Source organism: Dryobates pubescens, unplaced genomic scaffold (assembly GCF_014839835.1).
Source record: "Dryobates pubescens isolate bDryPub1 unplaced genomic scaffold, bDryPub1.pri scaffold_85_arrow_ctg1, whole genome shotgun sequence".
In the NCBI taxonomy this organism is placed as follows: Eukaryota; Metazoa; Chordata; class Aves; order Piciformes; family Picidae; genus Dryobates; species Dryobates pubescens.
In genome coordinates this window covers 18708-40979 of record NW_026530803.1, presented here as the reverse complement: position 1 = coordinate 40979, position 22272 = coordinate 18708, and the positions used below count along the sequence as shown (strand labels likewise).

The 22272-nt window shown below is 65.6% G+C and overlaps 1 protein-coding gene across 1 annotated transcript in view; it reads left to right on the top strand.

The window, feature by feature from the left end:
* Nucleotides 1-22272, top strand: part of CACNA1A (calcium voltage-gated channel subunit alpha1 A) — a gene marked incomplete at its 3' end in the record, with an annotated part of 53922 nt that overhangs the window by 13998 nt on the left and 17652 nt on the right. The window contains 18 exon segments of the mRNA XM_054179565.1: nt 7750-7937; nt 10959-11062; nt 11168-11283; nt 11381-11437; nt 11553-11642; nt 13632-13841; nt 15374-15486; nt 16776-16888; nt 17580-17711; nt 17838-17910; nt 18024-18141; nt 18241-18308; nt 18425-18531; nt 19274-20008; nt 20470-20640; nt 20642-20826; nt 21627-21768; nt 21893-22022. Of these exon segments, the coding sequence (XP_054035540.1) occupies nt 7750-7937; nt 10959-11062; nt 11168-11283; nt 11381-11437; nt 11553-11642; nt 13632-13841; nt 15374-15486; nt 16776-16888; nt 17580-17711; nt 17838-17910; nt 18024-18141; nt 18241-18308; nt 18425-18531; nt 19274-20008; nt 20470-20640; nt 20642-20826; nt 21627-21768; nt 21893-22022 (2852 nt within the window).

Sequence of the window (22272 nt, the reverse complement as noted above, 5' to 3'; positions counted from 1 at the left end):
ACCCCAGATCCCCCCAAACCTGACCCCAGATCCCCCCAAACCTGACCTCAGATCCCCCCAAACCTGACCCCAAATCCCCCCAGACCTGACCCCAGATCCCCTCCAAACCTGACCCCAGATCCCCCCAAACCTGACCCCAGATCCCCTCCAAACCTGACCCCCAGATCCTCCCCAAGCCTGAACTCAGATCCCCTCCAAACCTGACCCCAGATCCCCCCCAAACCTGACCCCAAATCCCCCCCAAATCTGACCCCAAATCCCCCCCCAGACCTGACCTCAGATCCCTCCAAACCTGACCCCAGATCCCCTCCAAACCTGACCCCAGATCCCCCCCAAACCTGACCCCAGATCCCCTCCAAACCTGACCCCAGATCCCCCCCAAACCTGACCCCAGATCCCCCCAGACCTGACCTCAGATCCCTCCAAACCTGACCCCAGATCCCCTCCAAACCTGACCCCAGATCCCCCCCAAACCTGACCCCAGATCCCCTCCAAACCTGACCCCAGATCCCCTCAAAACCTGACCCAGGATCCCCCACAACCTGACCCCAAATCCCCCCAAACCTGATCTCAGATCCCCTCCAAACTTGACCTCAGATCCCCCCAAACCTGACCTCAGATCCCCTCCAAACCTGACCCCAGATCCCCTCAAAACCTGACCTCAGATCCACCCCAAACCTGACCCCAGATCCCCCCAAACCTGACCCCAAATCCCCCCCAAACCTGACCCCAGATCCCCTCCAAACCTGACCTCAGATCCCCCCAAACCTGACCCCAGATCCCCTCCAAACCTGACCCCAGATCCCCCCCCCAGACCTGACCCCAGATCCCCTCCAAACCTGACCTCAGATCCCCCCAAACCTGACCCCAGATCCCCTCCAAACCTGACCTCAGATCCCCCCCAGACATGACCTCAGATCCCCCCAAACCTGACCCCCAGATCCCCCCAAATCTGACCTCAGATCCCCTCCAAACCTGACCTCAGATCCCCCCAGACCTGACCCCAGATCCCCTCCAAACCTGACCCCAGATCCCCCTAAACCTGACCCCAGATCCCTCCAAACCTGACCTCAGATCCCCCCCAGACCTGACCTCAGATCCCCTCAAAACCTGACCCCAGATCCCCCTAAACCTGACCCCAGATCCCCCCAAACCTGACCTCTGATCCCCTCCAAACCTGACCCCAGATTCCCTCCAAACCTGACCCCAGATCCCCCCAAACCTGACCTCAGATCCCCCCAAACCTGACCCCCAGATCCCCCCAAATCTGACCTCAGATCCCCTCCAAACCTGACCTCAGATCCCCCCCAGACATGACCTCAGATCCCTCCAAACCTGACCCCAGATCCCCCTAAACCTGACCCCAGATCCCCCCAAACCTGACCCCAGATCCCCCCAAATCTGACCTCAGATCCCCTCCAAACCTCACCTCAGATCCCCCCAAACCTGACCCCAGATCCCCCCCAAATCTGACCCCAGATCCCCTCCAAACCTGACCCCAGATCCCCCCAAACCTGACCCCAGATCCCCTCCAAACCTGACCCCCAGATCCTCCCCAAGCCTGAACTCAGATCCCCTCCAAACCTGACCTCAGATCCCCCCAAACCTGACCTCAGATCCCCTCCAAACCTGACCCCAGATCCCCCCAAACCTGACCTCAGATCCCCTCCAAACCTGACCCCAGATCCCCCTCAAACCTGACCCCAAATCCCCTCCAAACCTGACCCCAGATCCCCCCAGACCTGACCCCAGATCCCCTCCAAACCTGACCCCAGATCCCCCCAAACCTGACCCCAGATCCCCTCCAAACCTGACCCCCAGATCCTCCCCAAGCCTGAACTCAGATCCCCCCCAAACCTGACCCCAAATCCCCCCCAAACCTGACCCCAGATCCCCCCAAACCTGACCCCAGATCCCCCCCAAACCTGACCCCAGATCCCCCCAAACCTGACCCCAAATCCCCCCCAAACCTGACCCCAGATCCCCTCCAAACCTGACCCCAGATCCCCCCAAACCTGACCCCAAATCCCCCCCAGACCTCATCCCAGATCCTCCCCAAACCTGACCCCAGATCCCCCCAAACCTGACCCCAAATCCCCCCCAAACCTGACCCCAGATCCCCCCAAACCTCATCCCAGAGCCTCCCCCAACCTCATCCCAAATCCTCCCAACCCCCTCCCAAACCTCCAAGCCCCCCCCCGACTCCCCCCGACCCCCCTGACCTGCCCCCCAAACCCCCCCCTCCCTCCCCCCCCCAGACCTCTCCCCCTGCCTCCCTTCGGGGAGGACTCAGCTCCCACCCCGGGGCTGGAATTGGGGCTGGGGGTTGGTTCCTTTCACCCCTGCCCCCCACCCCCCCACCGCCGGCCCCCCGACATCTCCCTGGGTCCCTGCCCGGGGCCCGATATGGAACGGCCTAATTAGCGCTCTCCCTTGATGAAGCTGCCGTTAATTGGCTGCTAATTGGCCGCAGCTATTTCTGCACGAGGGCCTCGTCAGCACCCGGGGAGGGGGCGGAAAGGGAGGGGGGAGAGAGAGGCAGGCTGGGGGAAGGGGGTTCAGGAGCCCCATGGGGGTCACCCCCAGACCCCAACCCTCCCCAGGATTGAGGATCCTCCCCAGGAGGATGAGGAAGGGTCCCTGTGGGGGTCCAGGACTCCTATGGGGGTCTTGGGGTGGGGGGGGGGGTCATGGCAGGGTCCAAGTGTCCCATGGGGGTCTTGGGGGTGTCCTGGAAGGGTCCTGGAGCCCCCTGGGGGTCACCCCCAGACCCCAACCCTCCCCAGGGGAAGGAGGATGAGGAAGGGTCCCTGTGGGGGTCCAGGAGTCCTATGGGGGGTCTTGGGGTGGGGGGGTGGTCATGGCAGGGTCCAAGTGTCCCATGGGGGTCTTGGGGGTGTCCTGGAAGGGTCCTGGAGCCCCATGGGGGTCACCCCCAGACCCCAACCCTCCCCAGGATTGAGGATCCTCCCCAGGAGGATGAGGAAGGGTCCCTGTGGGGGTCCAGGAGTCCTATGGGGGGTCTTGGGGTGGGGGTGGGGGTCATGGCAGGGTCCAAGTGTCCCATGGGGGTCTTGGGGGTGTCCTGGAAGGGTCCTGGAGCCCCATGGGGGTCACCCCCAGACCCCAACCCTCCCCAGGGGAAGGAGGATGAGGAAGGGTCCCTGTGGGGGTCCAGGAGTCCTATGGGGGGGTCTTGGGGTGGGGGTGGGGTCATGGCAGGGTCCAAGTGTCCCATGGGGGTCTTGGGGGTGTCCTGGAAGGGTCCTGGAGCCCCCTGGGGGTCACCCCCAGACCCCAACCCTCCCCAGGATTGAGGATCCTCCCCAGGAGGATGAGGAAGGGTCCCTGTGGGGGTCCAGGAGTCCTATGGGGGGTCTTGGGGGGGGGGGGGGGGGTCATGGCAGGGTCCAAGTGTCCCATGGGGGTCTTGGGGGTGTCCTGGAAGGGTCCTGGAGCCCCCTGGGGGTCACCCCCAGACCCCAACCCTCCCCAGGGGAAGGAGGATGAGGAAGGGTCCCTGTGGGGGTCCAGGAGTCCTATGGGGGGTCTTGGGGTGTGTGTGGGGGGTCATGGCAGGGTCCAAGTGTCCCATGGGGGTCTTGGGGGTGTCCTGGAAGGGTCCTGGAGCCCCATGGGGGTCACCCCCAGACCCCAACCCTCCCCAGGATTGAGGATCCTCCCCAGGAGGATGAGGAAGGGTCCCTGTGGGGGTCCAGGAGTCCTATGGGGGGTCTTGGGGTGGGGGTGGGGGGTCATGGCAGGGTCCAAGTGTCCCATGGGGGTCTTGGGGGTGTCCTGGAAGGGTCCTGGAGCCCCATGGGGGTCACCCCCAGACCCCAACCCTCCCCAGGATTGAGGATCCTCCCCAGGAGGATGAGGAAGGGTCCCTGTGGGGGTCCAGGAGTCCTATGGGGGTCTTGGGGTGGGGTGGGGGTCATGGCAGGGTCCAAGTGTCCCATGGGGGTCTTGGGGGTGTCCTGGAAGGGTCCTGGAGCCCCATGGGGGTCACCCCCAGACCCCAACCCTCCCCAGGATTGAGGATCCTCCCCAGGAGGATGAGGAAGGGTCCCTGTGGGGGTCCAGGAGTCCTATGGGGGGTCTTGGGGTGGGGGTGGGGGTCATGGCAGGGTCCAAGTGTCCCATGGGGGTCTTGGGGGTGTCCTGGAAGGGTCCTGGAGCACCATGGGGGTCACCCCCAGACCCCAACCCTCCCCAGGGGAAGGAGGATGAGGAAGGGTCCCTGTGGGGGTCCAGGAGTCCTATGGGGGGGTCTTGGGGTGGGGGTGGGGGGTCATGGCAGGGTCCAAGTGTCCCATGGGGGTCTTAGGGGTGTCCTGGAAGGGTCCTGGAGCCCCATGGGGGTCACCCCCAGACCCCAACCCTCCCCAGGGGAAGGAGGATGAGGAAGGGTCCCTGTGGGGGTCCAGGAGTCCTATGGGGGGTCTTGGGGTGGGGGTGGGGTCATGGCAGGGTCCAAGTGTCCCATGGGGGTCTTGGGGGTGTCCTGGAAGGGTCCTGGAGCCCCATGGGGGTCACCCCCAGACCCCAACCCTCCCCAGGATTGAGGATCCTCCCCAGGAGGATGAGGAAGGGTCCCTGTGGGGGTCCAGGAGTCCTATGGGGGTCTTGGGGTGGGGGGTGGGGTCATGGCAGGGTCCAAGTGTCCCATGGGGGTCTTGGGGGTGTCCTGGAAGGGTCCTGGAGCCCCATGGGGGTCACCCCCAGACCCCAACCCTCCCCAGGGGAAGGAGGATGAGGAAGGGTCCCTGTGGGGGTCCAGGAGTCCTATGGGGGGTCTTGGGGTGGGGGTGGGGTCATGGCAGGGTCCAAGTGTCCCATGGGGGTCTTGGGGGTGTCCTGGAAGGGTCCTGGAGCCCCCTGGGGGTCACCCTCAGACCCCAACCCTCCCCAGGGGAAGGAGGATGAGGAAGGGTCCCTGTGGGGGTCCAGGAGTCCTATGGGGGGGTCTTGGGGTGGGGGGGGGGTCATGGCAGGGTCCAAGTGTCCCATGGGGGTCTTGGGGGTGTCCTGGAAGGGTCCTGGAGCCCCATGGGGGTCACCCCCAGACCCCAACCCTCCCCAGGGGAAGGAGGATGAGGAAGGGTCCCTGTGGGGGTCCAGGAGTCCTATGGGGGGTCTTGGGGTGGGGGTGGGGGGTCATGGCAGGGTCCAAGTGTCCCATGGGGGTCTTGGGGGTGTCCTGGAAGGGTCCTGGAGCCCCATGGGGGTCACCCTCAGACCCCAACCCTCCCCAGGGGAAGGAGGATGAGGAAGGGTCCCTGTGGGGGTCCAGGAGTCCTATGGGGGTCTTGGGGTGTGGGGGGGGGTCATGGCAGGGTCCAAGTGTCCCATGGGGGTCTTGGGGGTGTCCTGGAAGGGTCCTGGAGCCCCATGGGGGTCACCCCCAGACCCCAACCCTCCCCAGGATTGAGGATCCTCCCCAGGAGGATGAGGAAGGGTCCCTGTGGGGGTCCAGGAGTCCTATGGGGGGTCTTGGGGTGGGGGTGGGGGGTCATGGCAGGGTCCAAGTGTCCCATGGGGGTCTTGGGGGTGTCCTGGAAGGGTCCTGGAGCCCCCTGGGGGTCACCCCCAGACCCCAACCCTCCCCAGGGGAAGGAGGATGAGGAAGGGTCCCTGTGGGGGTCCAGGAGTCCTATGGGGGGTCTTGGGGTGTGTGTGGGGGGTCATGGCAGGGTCCAAGTGTCCCATGGGGGTCTTGGGGGTGTCCTGGAAGGGTCCTGGAGCCCCATGGGGGTCACCCCCAGACCCCAACCCTCCCCAGGATTGAGGATCCTCCCCAGGAGGATGAGGAAGGGTCCCTGTGGGGGTCCAGGAGTCCTATGGGGGGGTCTTGGGGTGGGGGTGGGGTCATGGCAGGGTCCAAGTGTCCCATGGGGGTCTTGGGGGTGTCCTGGAAGGGTCCTGGAGCCCCCTGGGGGTCACCCCCAGACCCCAACCCTCCCCAGGATTGAGGATCCTCCCCAGGAGGATGAGGAAGGGTCCCTGTGGGGGTCCAGGAGTCCTATGGGGGGTCTTGGGGTGGGGGTGGGGGTCATGGCAGGGTCCAAGTGTCCCATGGGGGTCTTGGGGGTGTCCTGGAAGGGTCCTGGAGCCCCCTGGGGGTCACCCCCAGACCCCAACCCTCCCCAGGGGAAGGAGGATGAGGAAGGGTCCCTGTGGGGGTCCAGGAGTCCTATGGGGGTCTTGGGGTGGGGGTGGGGGTCATGGCAGGGTCCAAGTGTCCCATGGGGGTCTTGGGGGTGTCCTGGAAGGGTCCTGGAGCCCCATGGGGGTCACCCAGGTGAACGCGGCCCTGGTGGGTTTGGGGGGCTCAGGGAAGGGTCCAAGCCTCCCATGGGGGTCGCCCACAGACCCCAACCCTCCTCCAGGTGAAGAAGCAGGGAGGAGGATCCCCGGGGGGGGCTCCGGGGAGGGGTTTAGGGGTGCAGAAGGGAGGCGGATCCCCAGGGGGGGCTCTGGGGAGGGGTTTAGGGGTGGAGAAGGGAGGAGGATCCCCAGGGGGGGCTCTGGGGAGGGGTTTAGGGGTGCAGAAGGGAGGAGGATCCCCAGGGGGGGCTCCGGGGAGGGGTTTAGGGGTGCAGAAGGGAGGAGGATCCCCAGGGGGGCTCCGGGGAGGGGTTTAGGGGTGCAGAAGGGAGGACGATTCCCAGGGGTGGCTCCGGGGAGGAGTTTAGGGGTGCAGAAGGGAGGAGGATCCCCAGGGGGGTCTCCGGGAAGGGGTTTAGGGGTGAAGCAGGGAGGAAGATCCCCAGGGGGGGCTCTGGGGAGGGGTTTAGGGGTGCAGAAGGGAGGACGATCCCCAGGGGGGGCTCCGGGGAGGTGCTTGGAGGTGAAGCAGAGAGGAGGATCCCCAGGTGGGGCTCCGGGGAGGGGTTTAGGGGTGCAGAAGGGAGGAGGATCCCCAGGGGGGTCTCCAGGGAGGGGTTTAGGGGTGCAGAAGGGAGGAGGATCCCCAGGGGGGGCTCCGGGGAGGGGTTTAGGGGTGCAGAAAGGAGGACGATCCCCAGGGGGGGCTCCGGGAGGGGTTTAGGGGTGCAGAAGGGAGGAGGATCCCCAGGGGGGCTCCGGGGAGGGGTTTAGGGGTGCAGAAGGGAGGAGGATCCCCAGGGGGGGCTTCGGGGAGGGATTTAGGGGTGCAGAAGGGAGGACGATCCCCAGGGGGGCTCCGGGGAGGTGCTTAGAGGTGAAGCTGAGAGGAGGATCCCCAGGGGGGGCTCCGGGGAGGGCTTTAGGGGTGCAGAAGGGAGCAGGATCCCCACGGAGGGCTCTGGGGAGGTGCTTAGAGGTGAAGCAGAGAGGAGGATCCCCAGGGGGGGCTCTGAGGAGGGGTTTAGGGGTGAAGCATGAAGGAGGATCCCCAGGGGGGGCTCCGGGGAGGAGTTTAGAGGTGAAGCAGAGAGCAGGATCCCCAGGGGGGCTCCGGGGAGGGATTTAGGGGTGCAGAAGGGAGGACGATCCCCACGGAGGGCTCCGGGGAGGTGCTTAGAGGTGAAGCAGGGAGGAGGATCCCCAGGGGGGGCTCCGGGGAGGGGTTTAGGGGTGCAGAACGGAGGAGGATCCCCACGGAGGGCTCTGGGGAGGTGCTTAGGGGTGAAGCAGAGAGGAGGATCCCCAGGGGGGGCTCCGGGTAGGGCTTTAGAGGCGTTCCGTGCTCGGGCTCTTTTTTGGGGGGGGGGGGGTCGGGGGGGGGGGGGGTCGAGCCGTGCCTCCCCCTGCCCTCCCCAGACGAGATCAAGGTGGAGGTCCCCTGCGGGACGGATGAGCCGGCTCGGATCTGCCCCAACGGCACCAAGTGCAAGAAGTACTGGGAGGGCCCCAACTACGGCATCACGCAGTTCGACAACATCCTCTTCGCCGTCCTCACTGTCTTCCAGTGCATCACCATGGAAGGGTGGACAGACCTCCTCTACTATGTGAGCCCCTGCAGACCCCCCCCCAACCCCGAGACACCCCCCCCCCCCCGCGGAGACCACCTCCCCGAGAGAGCCCCCCAGAGATCACCACCAGGAGACAACCTCCCCAAGACAGCCCCCCAGAGATCACCCCCCCCTGGAGACCACCCTCGGAGACCACCTCCCCAAGACAGCCCCCCAGAGATCACCCCCAGGAGACCACCTCCCTGAGAGAGCCCCCCAGAGATCACCCCCAGGAGACAACCTCCCCGGGAGAGCCCCCCAGAGATCACACACACAAACCCCCCCCGGAGACCACCTCCCCGAGAGAGCCCCCCAGAGATCACACACACACCCCCCCGGAGACCACCTCCCCGAGAGAGCCCCCCAGAGATCACACACACCCCCCCCTGGAGACCACCTCCCCGAGAGAGCCCCCCAGAGATCACCCCCAGGAGACAACCTCCCCGGGAGAGCCCCCCAGAGATCACACACACACACCCCCGGAGACCACCTCCCCGAGAGAGCCCCCCAGAGATCACACACACACCCCCCCGGAGACCACCTCCCCGAGAGAGCCCCCCAGAGATCACACACACCCCCCCCTGGAGACCACCTCCCTGAGACAGCCCCCCAGAGATCACCCCCAGGAGACAACCTCCCCGGGAGAGCCCCCCAGAGATCACACACACACACCCCCCCCGGAGACCACCTCCCCGAGAGAGCCCCCCAGAGATCACCCCCCCCTCCCCCCCCCGGAGACCACCTCCCCAAGACAGCCCCCAGAGATCACCCCCCCTGGAGACCACCCCCGGAGACCACCTCCCCGAGAGAGCCCCCCAGAGATCACCCCCCGGAGACCACCTCCCCAAGACAGCCCCCCAGAGATCACCCCCCCCTCGGAGACCACCTCCCCGAGAGAGCCCCCCAGAGATCACCCCCCAGAGACCACCTCCCCAAGACAGCCCCCCAGAGATCACCCCCCCCTCGGAGACCACCTCCCCGAGAGAGCCCCCCAGAGATCACCCCCCCCTCCCCCCCCGAGACCCCCCCCCGGAGACCACCTCCCCGAGACAGCCCCCCAGAGATCAGCCCCCCCGAGACAGCCCCCCAGAGATCACCCCCCGGAGACCACCTCCCTGAGACACCCCCCCAGAGATCACCCCCAGGAGACCACCTCCCCGAGAGAGCCCCCCAGAGATCACACACACACCCCCCCCCGGAGACCACCTCCCCGAGACAGCCCCCCAGAGATCACCCCTCCCCCCCCCCCCCCCGAGACCCCCCCCGGAGACCACCTCCCCGAGAGAGCCCCCCAGAGATCACCCCCTGGAGACCACCTCCCCGAGACAGCCCCCCAGAGATCACCCCCCGGAGACCACCTCCCTGAGACAGCCCCCCAGAGATCACCCCCCCTCCCCCCCCTGGAGACCACCTCCCCAAGACAGCCCCCCAGAGATCACCCCCCCCTGGAGACCACCCCCGGAGACCACCTCCCCGAGACAGCCCCCCAGAGATCACCCCCCCTGGAGACCACCCCCGGAGACCACCTCCCCGAGAGAGCCCCCCAGAGATCACACACCCCCCCCGGAGACCACCTCCCCAAGACAGCCCCCCAGAGATCACCCCCCCCTCCTGGAGACCACCTCCCCGAGAGAGCCCCCCAGAGATCACCCCCCCTCCCCTCCCCCGGAGACCATCTCCCCGAGACAGCCCCCCAGAGATCACACACACACCCCCCCCCCGGAGACCACCTCCCCAAGACAGCCCCCAGAGATCACACACACACCCACACCCCCCGGAGACCACCTACCTGAGACAGCCCCCCAGAGATCACCCCCCGGGAGACCACCTCCCCGAGACAGCCCCCCAGAGATCACCCCCCGGAGACCACCTCCCCAAGACAGCCCCCCAGAGATCCCCCCCCCCAGAGTCCACCCCCAGGGACCAGCCCCGGAGACCACCCCCTCGAGACACACCACCCCCCCCCGGAGACCTCCTCTCCAGAGACCACCCCCCCCAGAGACCACCCCCACCAGAGACCACCCCCCCCAACGGCCCTTGGCCCACCCCTTGCCCGCCCTGGGCCCACCAAAGGTGCTTCTCACATAGGCTTCAAGGTGGTCCCCAAGGTGGTCCTCAAGGGGGACCTCAGGGTGGTCCCCAAGGTGGTCCTCAAGGGGGACCTCAGGGTGGTCCCCAAGGTGGTCCTCAAGGGGGACCTTAAGTTGGCTTCAAGGTGGTCCTCAAGGTGGTCCCCAAGGTGGTCCTCAAGGGGGAACTCAGGGTGGTCCCCAAGGTGGTCCTCAAGGGGGACCTTAAGTTGGCTTCAAGGTGGTCCTCAAGGTGGTCCCCAAGGTGGTCCTCAAGGGGGACCTCAGGGTGGTCCCCAAGGCGGTCCTCAAGGGGGACCTTAAGTTGGCTTCAAGGTGGTCCTCAAGGTGGTCCCCAAGGTGGTCCTCAAGGGGGAACTCAGGGTGGTCCCCAAGGTGGTCCTCAAGGAGGACCTCAGGGTGGTCCCCAAGGTGGTCCTCAAGGGGGACCTCAGGGTGGTCCCCAAGGTGGTCCTCAAGTAGGCTTCAAGGTGGACCTCAAGCTAGACCTCAAGTAGGCTTCAAAGTGCTCCCCACGGTGGTCCCCAAGGTGGTCCTCAAGGGGGACCTCAGGGTGGTCCTCAAGGCGGACCTCAAGTTGGCTTCAAGGTGGTCCCCAAGATGCTTCCCAAAGGCCAGGAGTGGCCCAAGCCCTCCTTGCAGCCCCTCCCTGCCCCCCCCCCCCCCGTGGCCTCCCCTCAGCCCCTGGGGGGGGGGGGGGGGGGGGGGGGGGGGGGTGCTGGGGGGAGGGGCACAGCCTTTGAGATGCTTCCAGCCCCTTGGGGGAGACCCTTGGAGCCTTCATCCCTTGGCCCCCATCCAAGCAGGCGAAGGAAGCTGTGTCCCCCCCCCGCCCCCAGCCCCATCTCATCCTCTCCCCCCCTACCCCACCCTAACCCTCCCCTTGCCCCCCCCCCCCCCCTTCCCCCCCCCCACCCCCCTCCCCCAGAGCAACGACGCCTCAGGGAACACTTGGAACTGGCTGTACTTCATCCCCCTCATCATCATCGGCTCCTTTTTTATGCTGAACTTAGTGCTGGGGGTGCTGTCCGGGTAAGTAGGGTGGGCTGGGGGGGGGTTCTTCTGGAAGAAATTAGGGGTACCCACCCCCCTCTCCCCCCCCCCCAAAAAAAAAACCTGACCCCCCCAGCCCCGCAGGGAGTTCGCCAAAGAGAGGGAGAGGGTGGAGAACCGCAGAGCGTTCCTGAAGCTGCGGCGGCAGCAGCAGATCGAGAGGGAGCTCAATGGCTACATGGAGTGGATCTCCAAGGCGGGTGAGCGGCAGGACCACCCCCCCCCCCCCACGGCACGACCCCCTCCCCTCACCCTCAGGACCCCCCGCCCCCGCTGACCCCCCCGCTTTGCTCTCAGAAGAAGTGATCCTGGCGGAGGATGAGACGGAGGGAGAGCCGCGGCACCCATTCGATGGTAAGGATGGGGGGTGGGAGGGGGCGGGGGAAGGGGGGTGGGGCTGGGGGAGGGGTCCAGGGGAGGACCCCCTGGGTGACGCCCAACCTCCCTGTGCCCGTTGGCCCTGCGGGAGCCCTCCGGAGGGCGACCATCAAGAAGAGCAAAACTGACCTGCTGAGCCCGGAGGACGCCGAGGAGCAGCTGGCAGACATCGCCTCCGTGGGTGCGTGCCCGGCACAGCGCGGCCCGGGGGGCAGGGGGCGCTGCTGAGGGGCTGGATGGACCTGCTGGGTTGGGCCTCTGGGTGCTGGATGGGTGCTGGGTGCTGGGTTGGGCTGCTGGGTGCTGGGTTGGGCTGCTGGGTGCTGGATGGACCTGCTGGGTGCTGGGTTGAGGTGCTGGGTGCTGGGTTGGGCTGCTGGGTGCTGGATGGACCTGTTGGGTGCTGGGTTGAGGTGCTGGGTGCTGGGTTGGGCTGCTGGGTGCTGGGTTGGGCCTCTGGGTGCTGGATGGGTGCTGGGTGCTGGGTTGGGCTGCTGGGTGCTGGATGGACCTGCTGGGTGCTGGGTTGAGGTGCTGGATGCTGGATGGACCTGGTGGGTGCTGGGTTGGGCCTCTGGGTGCTGGATGGGTGCTGGGTGCTGGGTTGGGCTGCTGGGTGCTGGATGGACCTGCTGGGTGCTGGGTTGAGGTGCTGGATGCTGGATGGACCTGGTGGGTGCTGGGTTGGGCCTCTGGGTGCTGGATGGGTGCTGGGTGCTGGGTTGGGCTGCTGGGTGCTGGATGGACCTGCTGGGTGCTGGGTTGAGGTGCTGGGTGCTGGGTTGGGCTGCTGGGTGCTGGATGGACCTGTTGGGTGCTGGATGGACCTGCTGGGTGCTGGGTTGGGCTGCTGGGTGCTGGATGGACCTGGTGGGTGCTGGGTTGAGTTACTGGGTGCTGGATGGACCTGGTGGGTGCTGGATGGACCTGGTGGGTGCTGGATGGACCTGGTGGGTGCTGGGTTGGGCTGCTGGGTGCTGGATGGACCTGGTGGGTGCTGGATGGACCTGTTGGGTGCTGGGTTGAGGTGCTGGGTGCTGGGTTGGGCTGCTGGGTGCTGGATGGACCTGGTGGGTGCTGGATGGACCTGGTGGGTGCTGGGTTGGGCTGCTGGGTGCTGGGTTGGGCTGCTGGGTGCTGGATGGACCTGGTGGGTGCTGGGTTGGGCTGCTGGGTGCTGGGTTGGGTTGCTGGGTGCTGGGTTGGGCTGCTGGGTGCCGGGTTGGGCTGCTGGGTGCTGGATGGACCTGCTGGGTGCCGGGTTGGGTTGCTGGGTGCTGGATGGACCTGCTGGGTTGGGCTGCTGGGTGCTGGATGGACCTGCTGGGTGCCGGGTTGGGTTGCTGGGTGCTGGATGGACCTGCTGGGTTGGGCTGCTGGGTGCTGGATGGACCTGCTGGGTGCCGGGTTGGGTTGCTGGGTGCTGGATGGACCTGCTGGGTTGGGCTGCTGGGTGCTGGATGGACCTGGTGGGTGCTGGATGGACCTGGTGGGTGCTGGATGGACCTGCTGGGTGCTGGGTGGACCTGCTGGGTGCTGGATGGACCTGATGGGTGCTGGATGGACCTGGTGGGTGCTGGGTTGAGGTGCTGGGTGCTGGATGGGTGCTGGGTTGGGCTGTTGGGTGCTGGATGGACCTGTTGGGTGCTGGATTGGCCTGCTGGGTGCCGGGTTGGGCTGCTGGGTGCCGGGTTGGGCTGCTGGGTGCTGGATGGACCTGGTGGGTGCTGGGTTGGGCTGCTGGGTGCCGGGTTGGGCTGCTGGGTGCTGGATGGACCTGGTGGGTGCTGGGTTGGGCTGCTGGGTGCTGGGTTGAGGTGCTGGGTGCCGGGTTGGACTGCTGGGTGCCGGGTTGAGGTGCTGGGTGCTGGATGGACCTGCTGGGTGCTGGATGGACCTGCTGGGTGCTGGGTGGACCTGCTGGGTGCTGGCTTGGGCTGTTGGCTGCTGAGTTGAGTTGCTGGGTGCCAGGTTGGGCTGCTGGGTGCCGGGTTGGGCTGCTGGGTGCTGGATGGACCTGGTGGGTACTGGATGGGCTGCTGGGTGCTGCGTGGAGCCTCCACCGGCCGCCTCCTGCTCTCCTCCGCCGCCGGCCGCCCGCGCGGCACCGGGGCCGGGGCCGACTCCCGCGCGGCGCCGGGGCCGGGGCTGACTGCCACGCTCGGGGCAGGCTCCCCCTTCGCCCGTGCCAGCCTCAAAAGTGCCAAGCTGGAGAACGTCAACTTCTTCCACAAGCGGGAGCGGAGGATGCGCTTCCACATCCGCCGCATGGTCAAAACTCAGGCCTTCTACTGGACCGTGCTCAGTCTGGTAGCCCTCAACACCCTGTGTGTTGCTATCGTTCACTACGACCAGCCAGATTGGCTTTCCGACTTCCTCTGTGAGTCACGCCCCCCCCCGACACGCCCCTGACACGCCCCAGCCTCAGCCGCCCCCAGCCTCTCCGCTTTGATCCCACCCAACCCAATCCAACTCATCTCTACCCTACCCAACCCAGCTCTACCCAACCCAATCCAACTCACCTCTACCCTACTCAACTCATGTCTACCCTACTCAACCCTACTCTACCCAACCCAACCCAACTCACCTCTCCCCAACCCAACTCACCTCTACCCAACCCAATCCAACTCACCTCTACCCTACCCAACTCATGTCTACCCTACTCTACCCAACCCAACCCAACTCACCTCTCCCCAACCCAACCCACCTCTCCCCAACCCAACCCAACTCACCTCTACCCTACCCAATCCAACTCACCTCTACCCTACCCAATCCAACTCACCTCTACCCTCCCCAACTCATCTCTACCCTACTCAACCCTACTCTACCCAACCCAACTCACCTCTCCCCAACCCAACCCAACTCACCTCTACCCTCCCCAACTCACCTCTACCCTCCCCAACTCATCTCTACCCTACTCAACCCTACTCTACCCAACCCAACTCACCTCTCCCCAACCCAACCCAACTCACCTCTCCCCAACCCAATCCAACTCACCTCTACCCTACCCAATCCAACTCACCTCTACCCTCCCCAACTCATCTCTACCCTACTCAACCCTACTCTACCCAACCCAACTCACCTCTCCCCAACCCAACCCAACTCACCTCTCCCCAACCCAACTCACCTCTCCCCAACCCAACCCAACTCACCTCTCCCCAACCGAACCCAACTCACCTCTCCCCAACCCAACTCACCTCTCCCCAACCCAACCCAACTCACCTCTCCCCAACCCAACTCACCTCTCCCCAACCCAACCCAACTCACCTCTCCCCAACCCAACCCAACTCACCTCTCCCCAACCCAACTCACCTCTCCCCAACCCAACCCAACTCACCTCTACCCAACCCAACCCAACCCAACCCACCTCTACCCAACCCAACCCACCTCTACCCTACTCAACCCAGCTCTACTTAACCCAACTCACCTCTCCCCAACCCAACCCAACTCACCTCTCCCCAACCCAACCCAACCCAACCCATCTCTCCCCAACCCAACCCAACCCATCTCTCCCCAACCCAACCCATCTCTCCCCTACCCAACCCATCCCATCTCTACCCTACTCAACCCAGCTCTACCTAACCCAACTCATCTCTACCCAACTCTACCCAACCCAAGCCATCTCTACTCAGTCCAACCCCACCCAACCCATCTCTCCCCAACCCAACCCATCTCTCCCCAACCCCACCCATCTCTCCCCAACCCAACTCATCTCTCCCCTACCCCACCCATCCCATCTCTACCCTACTCAACCCAGCTCTACCTAACCCAACTCATCTCTACCCAACCCAAGCCATCTCTACTCAGTCCAACCCACGCCAACCCAGCTCTACCCCACCCAACCCAGCTCTACCCTACCCCACCAGCTCTACCCAACTCTGCCCAACTCTTCTCCCCCTCTTCCCCCCCCAGACTATGCAGAATTCATTTTCTTGGGACTCTTTATGTCCGAAATGTTTATAAAAATGTACGGGCTGGGGACGCGGCCTTACTTCCACTCCTCCTTCAACTGCTTCGACTGTGCCGTGAGTGGGGGAGGGGAGGGTGGAGTTGGGCTGGGTAGAGCTGAGCTGGGTTGGGTAGAGGTGGGTAGAGTTGGGTTGAGATGGGTAGAGATGGGCAGGGTTGGGTTGGGTTGAGTAGAGATAGGTTGGGTTGGGTAGGGGTAGAGTTGGGGTGGGTAGAGGTTGGTAGAGTTGGGTTGAGATGGGTAGAGTTGGGTTGGGTTGAGTAGCGGTAGATTGGGTTGGGTAGGGGTAGATCTGGGTTGGGTAGAGTTGAGCTGGGTTGGGTAGAGGTAGGTAGAGTTGGGTTGAGATGGGTAGAGTTGGGTTGGGTTGAGTAGAGGTAGATTGGGTTGGGTAGGGGTAGAGTTGGGCTGGGTAGAGTTGAGCTGGGTTGGGTAGAGGTGGGTAGAGTTGGGTTGAGATGGGTAGAGTTGGGTTGGGTTGAGTAGAGATAGGTTGGGTAGGGGTAGAGTTGGGCTGAGTAGAGTTGAGCTGGGTTGGGTAGAGGTGGGTAGAGTTGGGTTGGGTTGAGTAGAGATAGGTTGGGTAGGGGTAGAGTTGGGCTGAGTAGAGTTGAGCTGGGTTGGGTAGAGGTGGGTAGAGTTGGTTTGAGATGGGTAGAGATGGGCAGGGTTGGGTTGGGTTGAGTAGAGATAGGTTGGGTTGGGTAGGGGTAGAGTTGGGGTGGGTAGAGGTAGGTAGAGTTGGGTTGAGATGGGTAGAGATGGGCAGAGTTGGGTTGGGTTGAGTAGAGATGGGTTGGGTAGGGGTAGAGCTGGGTTGGGTAGAGTTGAGCTGGGTTGGGTAGAGGTGGGTAGAGTTGGGTTGAGATGGGTAGAGTTGGGTTGGGTTGAGTAGGGGTAGAGTTGGGGTGGGTAGAGTTGGGTTGGGTAGAGTTGGGTTGAGATGGGTAGAGATGGGCAGAATTGGGTTGGGTTGAGTAGAGATAGGTTGGGTTGGGTTGGGTAGAGCTGGGTTGGGTAGAGGGGGTTAGGGATGGGTACAGTTGGGTAGAGACAGGTAGAGTTGGGTTGAGGAGAGATGGGTTGGGTTAGGTAGAGGTGGGGTAGGTTGGGTAGAGATGAGTAGGGTTGGGCTGGGTAGAGATGAGCTGGGTAGGGTTGGGTTGGGTTGAGTTGAGGATGGAGAGCAGATGGAGATGGGAATGGGAACAACACGAGGATAAAACAGGGATGGGGTGGGATGGTGACAAGGTTGGAATAGCAATGGGCTGGGGCTGAGGATGAGGATGGGCTGGGGCTGGGGCTGAGGATGAGGATGGGCCGGGGTGACTGCCCCCAACCCAGGTTATCATCGGAAGCATCTTCGAGGTGATCTGGGCTGTAGTGAAGCCAGGAACATCCTTTGGGATCAGCGTGCTCCGAGCTCTCAGGTTACTGCGCATCTTCAAGGTCACCAAGTGAGTGCTGCTGCCCCCCTGCCCCCTTGCCCCTCTGTCCCTCTGCCCTCCTGCCCCTCTGCCCCCCTCCCCCTCTGCCCCTCTGCCCACCCTCAGCTTGGGCCCTGCCTCTGGCCCTGTCCATAGTCCGTCCATGGATCCTGTCCCTGTCCATGGTCCTGTCCATGGTCCTGTCCCTGCCGTGGCTCTGAGCCATTGGGGGGTGCCCAGTGCCAAGCTCCATCTCTCATCCCTGCACTGTCAGGGGCAGGGGGCGCTGCTGACGGGCTGGATGGACCTGCTGGGTGCTGGGTTGGGCCTCTGGGTGCTGGATGGGTGCTGGGTGCTGGGTTGGGCTGCTGGGTGCTGGGTTGGGCTGCTGGGTGCTGGATGAACCTGCTGGGTGCTGGGTTGGGCCTCTGGGTGCTGGATGGGTGCTGGGTGCTGGGTTGGGCTGCTGGGTGCTGGATGGACCTGTTGGGTGCTGGATGGACCTGGTGGGTGCCGGGTTGGGCTGCTGGGTGCCGGGTTGAGGTGCTGGGTGCTGGGTTGAGGTGCTGGGTGCTGGATGCTGAGCCATTGGGGGGTGCCCAGTGCCAAGCTCCATCTCTCATCCCTGCACTGTCTTTGTGTCCCCTCCTTGTCCCCCTACCCCATTCCCTGCCCTCCCCCCCTCCATGGTCCCCCCCATGGCCTGGCTCTGCCCTGGCAGGTACTGGGCCTCCCTGAGGAACCTGGTGGTCTCCCTCCTGAACTCCATGAAGTCCATCATCAGCCTCCTCTTCCTCCTCTTCCTCTTCATCGTCGTCTTTGCCCTTTTGGGGATGCAGCTCTTCGGGGGACAGTGAGTAGCCAGGCATGGGATGGGGGTCCTGCTGGGGCCCCCTCCATTTCTCCCCCCCCCCTTCCACGGGGGTGCCTGGGGGGCATCAGGCAGAGGTGAGGCTCCCACTGCTGCCCCCCTGCCCAGGTTCAATTTTGACGAGGGGACTCCTCCCACCAACTTCGACACTTTCCCAGCAGCAATAATGACAGTCTTTCAGGTAGGACACCCCCCCCCCCCCGGTGTCCCACCCCATGGGGCTCCCAGGGTGCTGGGAGGGTGTCCCTGCAGCCCCCCCACGGCTTCTTTCCCCCCCCCCCCACCTCCCCCCAGATCCTGACAGGCGAAGACTGGAACGCGGTGATGTACGACGGCATCAAATCTCAGGGCGGTGTCAAGGGGGGGATGGTTTTCTCTGTCTACTTCATCGTCCTCACCCTCTTTGGCAACTGTATCCTCTGGGGAGCAGGACCCCAAGTTGGGGGGGGGGGGGTCTGGGGTGGGGGTTGGGACCCGCTGGGCCCCCATTTGCCCTTGACCAGGCGCCCAGACACCCTCCTCAACGTCTTCTTGGCCATCGCGGTGGACAACTTGGCCAACGCGCAGGAGCTCACCAAGGTGAGCAGAGAGTGGGGGCCGGGGGGGGGAAGGGGGTTGCCCCTTGCCCAACAGCACGGCCCCGGGGCTGGCACGGGCTGGCACGGGCCGGACACGGTGCCCACATGGCTTTGCAGGATGAGCAGGAGGAGGAGGAAGCTGCCAACCAGAAGCTGGCACTGCAGAAGGCGAAGGAGGTGGCCGAAGTGAGCCCTCTCTCAGCAGCCAACATGTCCGTCCCCGTGTAAGTGCCAGCCCGGCCCTGGCACCGGCTCCGTGCCCAGAGCCAGCCAGGGACACCCCCCTGCCCCACCCCAGCTCCCCTTCCACTCTGCTCCTCAACCCTGCTTCCTTCCTAGCTCCATCCTGGCTCCATCCTGGTTCCATCCTCAGCTCCATCCTGGCTCCATCCAGGCTCCATTCCTCCTCCGTCCTCAGCTCCATCCCAGCTTCATCTTCAGCTCTATTCCTGCTTCCTTCCTAGCTCCATCCTGGCTCCATCCTGGTTCCATCCTCAGCTCCATCCTGGCTCCATCCTGGTTCCATCCTCAGCTCCATCCTGGCTCCATTCCTCCTCCGTCCTCAGCTCCATCCCAGCTTCATCTTCAGCTCTATTCCTGGTTCCTTCCTAGTTCCATCCTGGCTCCATTCCTGCTCCACCCAGGCTCCATCTTCAGCTATGTTTCTGGCTCCATCCTCAGCTCCATCCCAGCTTCATCTTCCACTCTGCTTCTGGTTCCTTCCTGGCTCCATCCCAGCTCCACCCTCACCTCCATCCCAGCTCCACCCTCACCTCCATCCCAGCTCCACCCTCACCTCCCCCCTGCTTCCACCCCACCTCCATCAACTCCATCCCTACCTCCCCGCCCCGTCCTCCGCCGCCCAGCCTCACCCCACCCCCTCCCTCCTTGCAAATCTCCCCCCCACCACCACCCTGCGCCCCTCCGTGCCCCTTCCCCACCTCCCCTCCTCCCCCCCGCCCCCAGGAAGGAGCAGCAGAAGAACCAGAAAGCCTCCAAGTCGGTGTGGGAGCAGCGGACGAGCGAGCTGCGGAAGCAGAACCTGCTGGCCAGCAGGGAAGCTCTCTACAGCGAGCTGGACCCCGAGGAGCGCTGGAAGGTTCCCTACGCTCGGCACCTGCGGCCCGACATGAAGACTCACCTGGACCGCCCGCTGGTGGTGGACCCCCAGGAGAACCGCAACAACAACACCAACAAGACCCGGCCCGGGGAACCGCCCCTGGAGCCCCGCTTCGGCCAGCACCGCCCCGAGGAGCTCCGCCGCCAGCCGCGCTACCCCGACCCCGGCGGCCCCCACCCCGTCGAACCTCCCGGGCCCGACGGACGGCGGCCCCGCAGCGGCAGCCGGGAGCCGGAGAGGGAACCGAGCCAGGAGCGCGGCTACGGTGACGCCGAGAGGATGAAGGCTCTGGAGCGGCGGCACCGATCGGGAGGCAGCCGAGACGGCCGAGGCGGTTCGCCCCAGCCCGAACGAGAGCACCGGAGGCACCGGGCCCACCGGAGGCCCGTGGAGGAGGGAGAGGAGGGGGGGAGGCCGGAGAGGAGGCCGCGGCACCGGGAGGGCAACCGGCCGGTGAGGGGAGAAGGGGAAGGGGAGCATGGGGACGGCGAGAGGCGGCGGCGGCACCGGCACGCAGCACCGGGAACCTATGATGGAGAGGGCAAGAGGGAGGACAAGGAGAGGAGGCACCGGCGGAGGAGGTGAGAGGGGAGGGTAGAGTCCTCCCGGGGCTGGCGGCGGGACCCTGCCCGGGGCTGGCGGCGGGACCCTGCCCGGGGCTAGCGGCGGGACCCTGCCCGGGGCTGGCGGCGGGACCCTGCCCGGGGCTGGCGGCGGGACCCTGCCCGGGGCTGGCGGCGGGACCCTGCCCGGGGCTGGCGGCGGGACCCTGCCCGGGGCTGGCGGCACTCCTCAGGGCAGATGTGACCCTCCCGGGGTGGGATCCCTTGGGGCAGATGGAGCTTGGGACCCTCCTTCGGGGCAGGTGTGACCCCCAGGACTGGGGAGCTTCCCCAGCTGCCGTGAGGGGTCCTGAATCTCCATCTGGGAATCCTGGCTCAGCACCCTGGAGCTGTTCTGAAGCTGCTGAGGGGTCCCCGCTGAGCCCCTTCCCCTCTTCTTTCTTCCCCTCCCTCTCTCCACCCCTCACCCCCACCCCCAGGGAGACCCAGCCCCCCGGGGTGCCAGCGGGCCCCACGCTCTCCACCACCCGCCCCATCCAGCAGGACATGGGGCGCAGGGACCCCCCCGTGGCCGAGGACATCGACAATATGAAGAACAACAAACTGGTGACCTCCGAGCCCCCCCTGCCCCCCACCGTGGGCAACCACACCGCCGGGGCCCCCCCGCGCCGGCCCCCGACCACTGCCAACCTCCCCCCCCCCGGAAAACAGCCTGGTGGTCACCAACCCTCCCCCCCCCAACAACCCCACCCCGAAGGTGGGGGTCAAACCGGAGCACACGGCCGTGGACATCCCCCCCGACCTCCCACCGCCCCCTGCCAACGCCCTGGTCCAAGGTAGGAGACCCCTGGGGTGCGGGGGGGAGGGGCCTGGGGGGGGGCTGGGGTGTGGGGGGGATCTGAGACACCCAAGGGGTCTGGGGGATGCAGGGGGTCTGGGAGAGCTCTAATGGGACCCAGGGGGCTCTGGGGTGGGGGGGTGGATCTGAGACACCCAAGGGGTCTGGGGGATGCAGGGGGTCTGGGAGAGCTCTGATGGGGCCCAGGGGGCTCGGGGGCGGATCTGAGACACCCAAGGGGTCTGGGGGATGCAGGGGGTCTGGGAGAGCTCTAATGGGACCCAGGGGGCTCTGGGGTGGGGGGGTGGATCTGAGACACCCAAGGGGTCTGGGGGATGCAGGGGGTCTGGGAGAGCGCTGATGGGGCCCAGGGGGCTCTGGGGTGGGGGACGAATCTGAGACGTCTGAGGAGTCTGGGAGGGGTCCAAAGGGGTCTGGGGGATCTAGAGGGGTCCAGGAAGGTCTGGAGAGTGCAGGAGGGATACAGGGGGGGGGCTCAGAGTGGTCCAAGGGGGGTCTAGGAGGGGTCCGAGGGGGTCTAGGATAGGTCCAGCAGGGTCTAAGAGTGGCCGGGGGGGGGTGTCTAGGAAGGGTGCAAGAGGGTCTAGGAGGGGTCTGAGGCATCCGTGAAGGGTTCTGGGGGTCCGGGGAGAGGGGGGAGGGGGGGAGGGAGGCGGTTCCAGGGTAGCCCAGAGAGCATCCAAAGGATTCAGAAGGGTCTGGGGGAATCCAGAGGGGTCCGAAGGTAGGTCCGGGGGGGGTGAGGGGGTCCACGGTCTACGCCACCCCCTCCCGCAGTGAACAGAAACGCCAACCCCGAGCCCCTGCCCCGCAAGGAGGAGGAGGAGAAGAAGGAGGAAGGCGACGACGGCGACGAGGAGAACGGCCCCAAGCCCATGGTGCCCTACAGCTCCATGTTCATCCTCTCCACCACCAACCCGTGAGCCTCTCCGGGGGGGAGGGCGGGGGGCCGGGGGTGGGTGTAAAGGGGGGGGGGGGGGTCGGGATGGTGGGGAGAGGGGGGGGGTGAGGGATGCCCCCCTGATGCCCCCCGCCCCGCGCAGGTTCCGGCGGCTGTGTCACTACATCGTCAACCTGCGCTACTTCGAGATGTGCATCCTGCTGGTGATCGCCATGAGCAGCATCGCGCTGGCGGCGGAGGACCCCGTGCAGCCCAACGCCCCCCGCAACAACGTGAGACCCCCACCCCACCCCACCCCACCCCAAACCAAACCCCACCCCCCCGGCAAAGAGAGCAACTGCCCCAACCTCTCCCCCCCCCCCCCCCCCCGCCCCGGGGCGCTGGGGAAGGGGCGGGAGAGCAGAGCTCCTCCTCCTCTTCCTCCTCCTTCCCCTGAAGCCAGGAGGAAATGGAAGGGTCCTGCCGCGGGGGAGGGGGAGGAGGGATAAGGGGGGTGGGGGTAGGGAGGGGAGGGGTCCTATG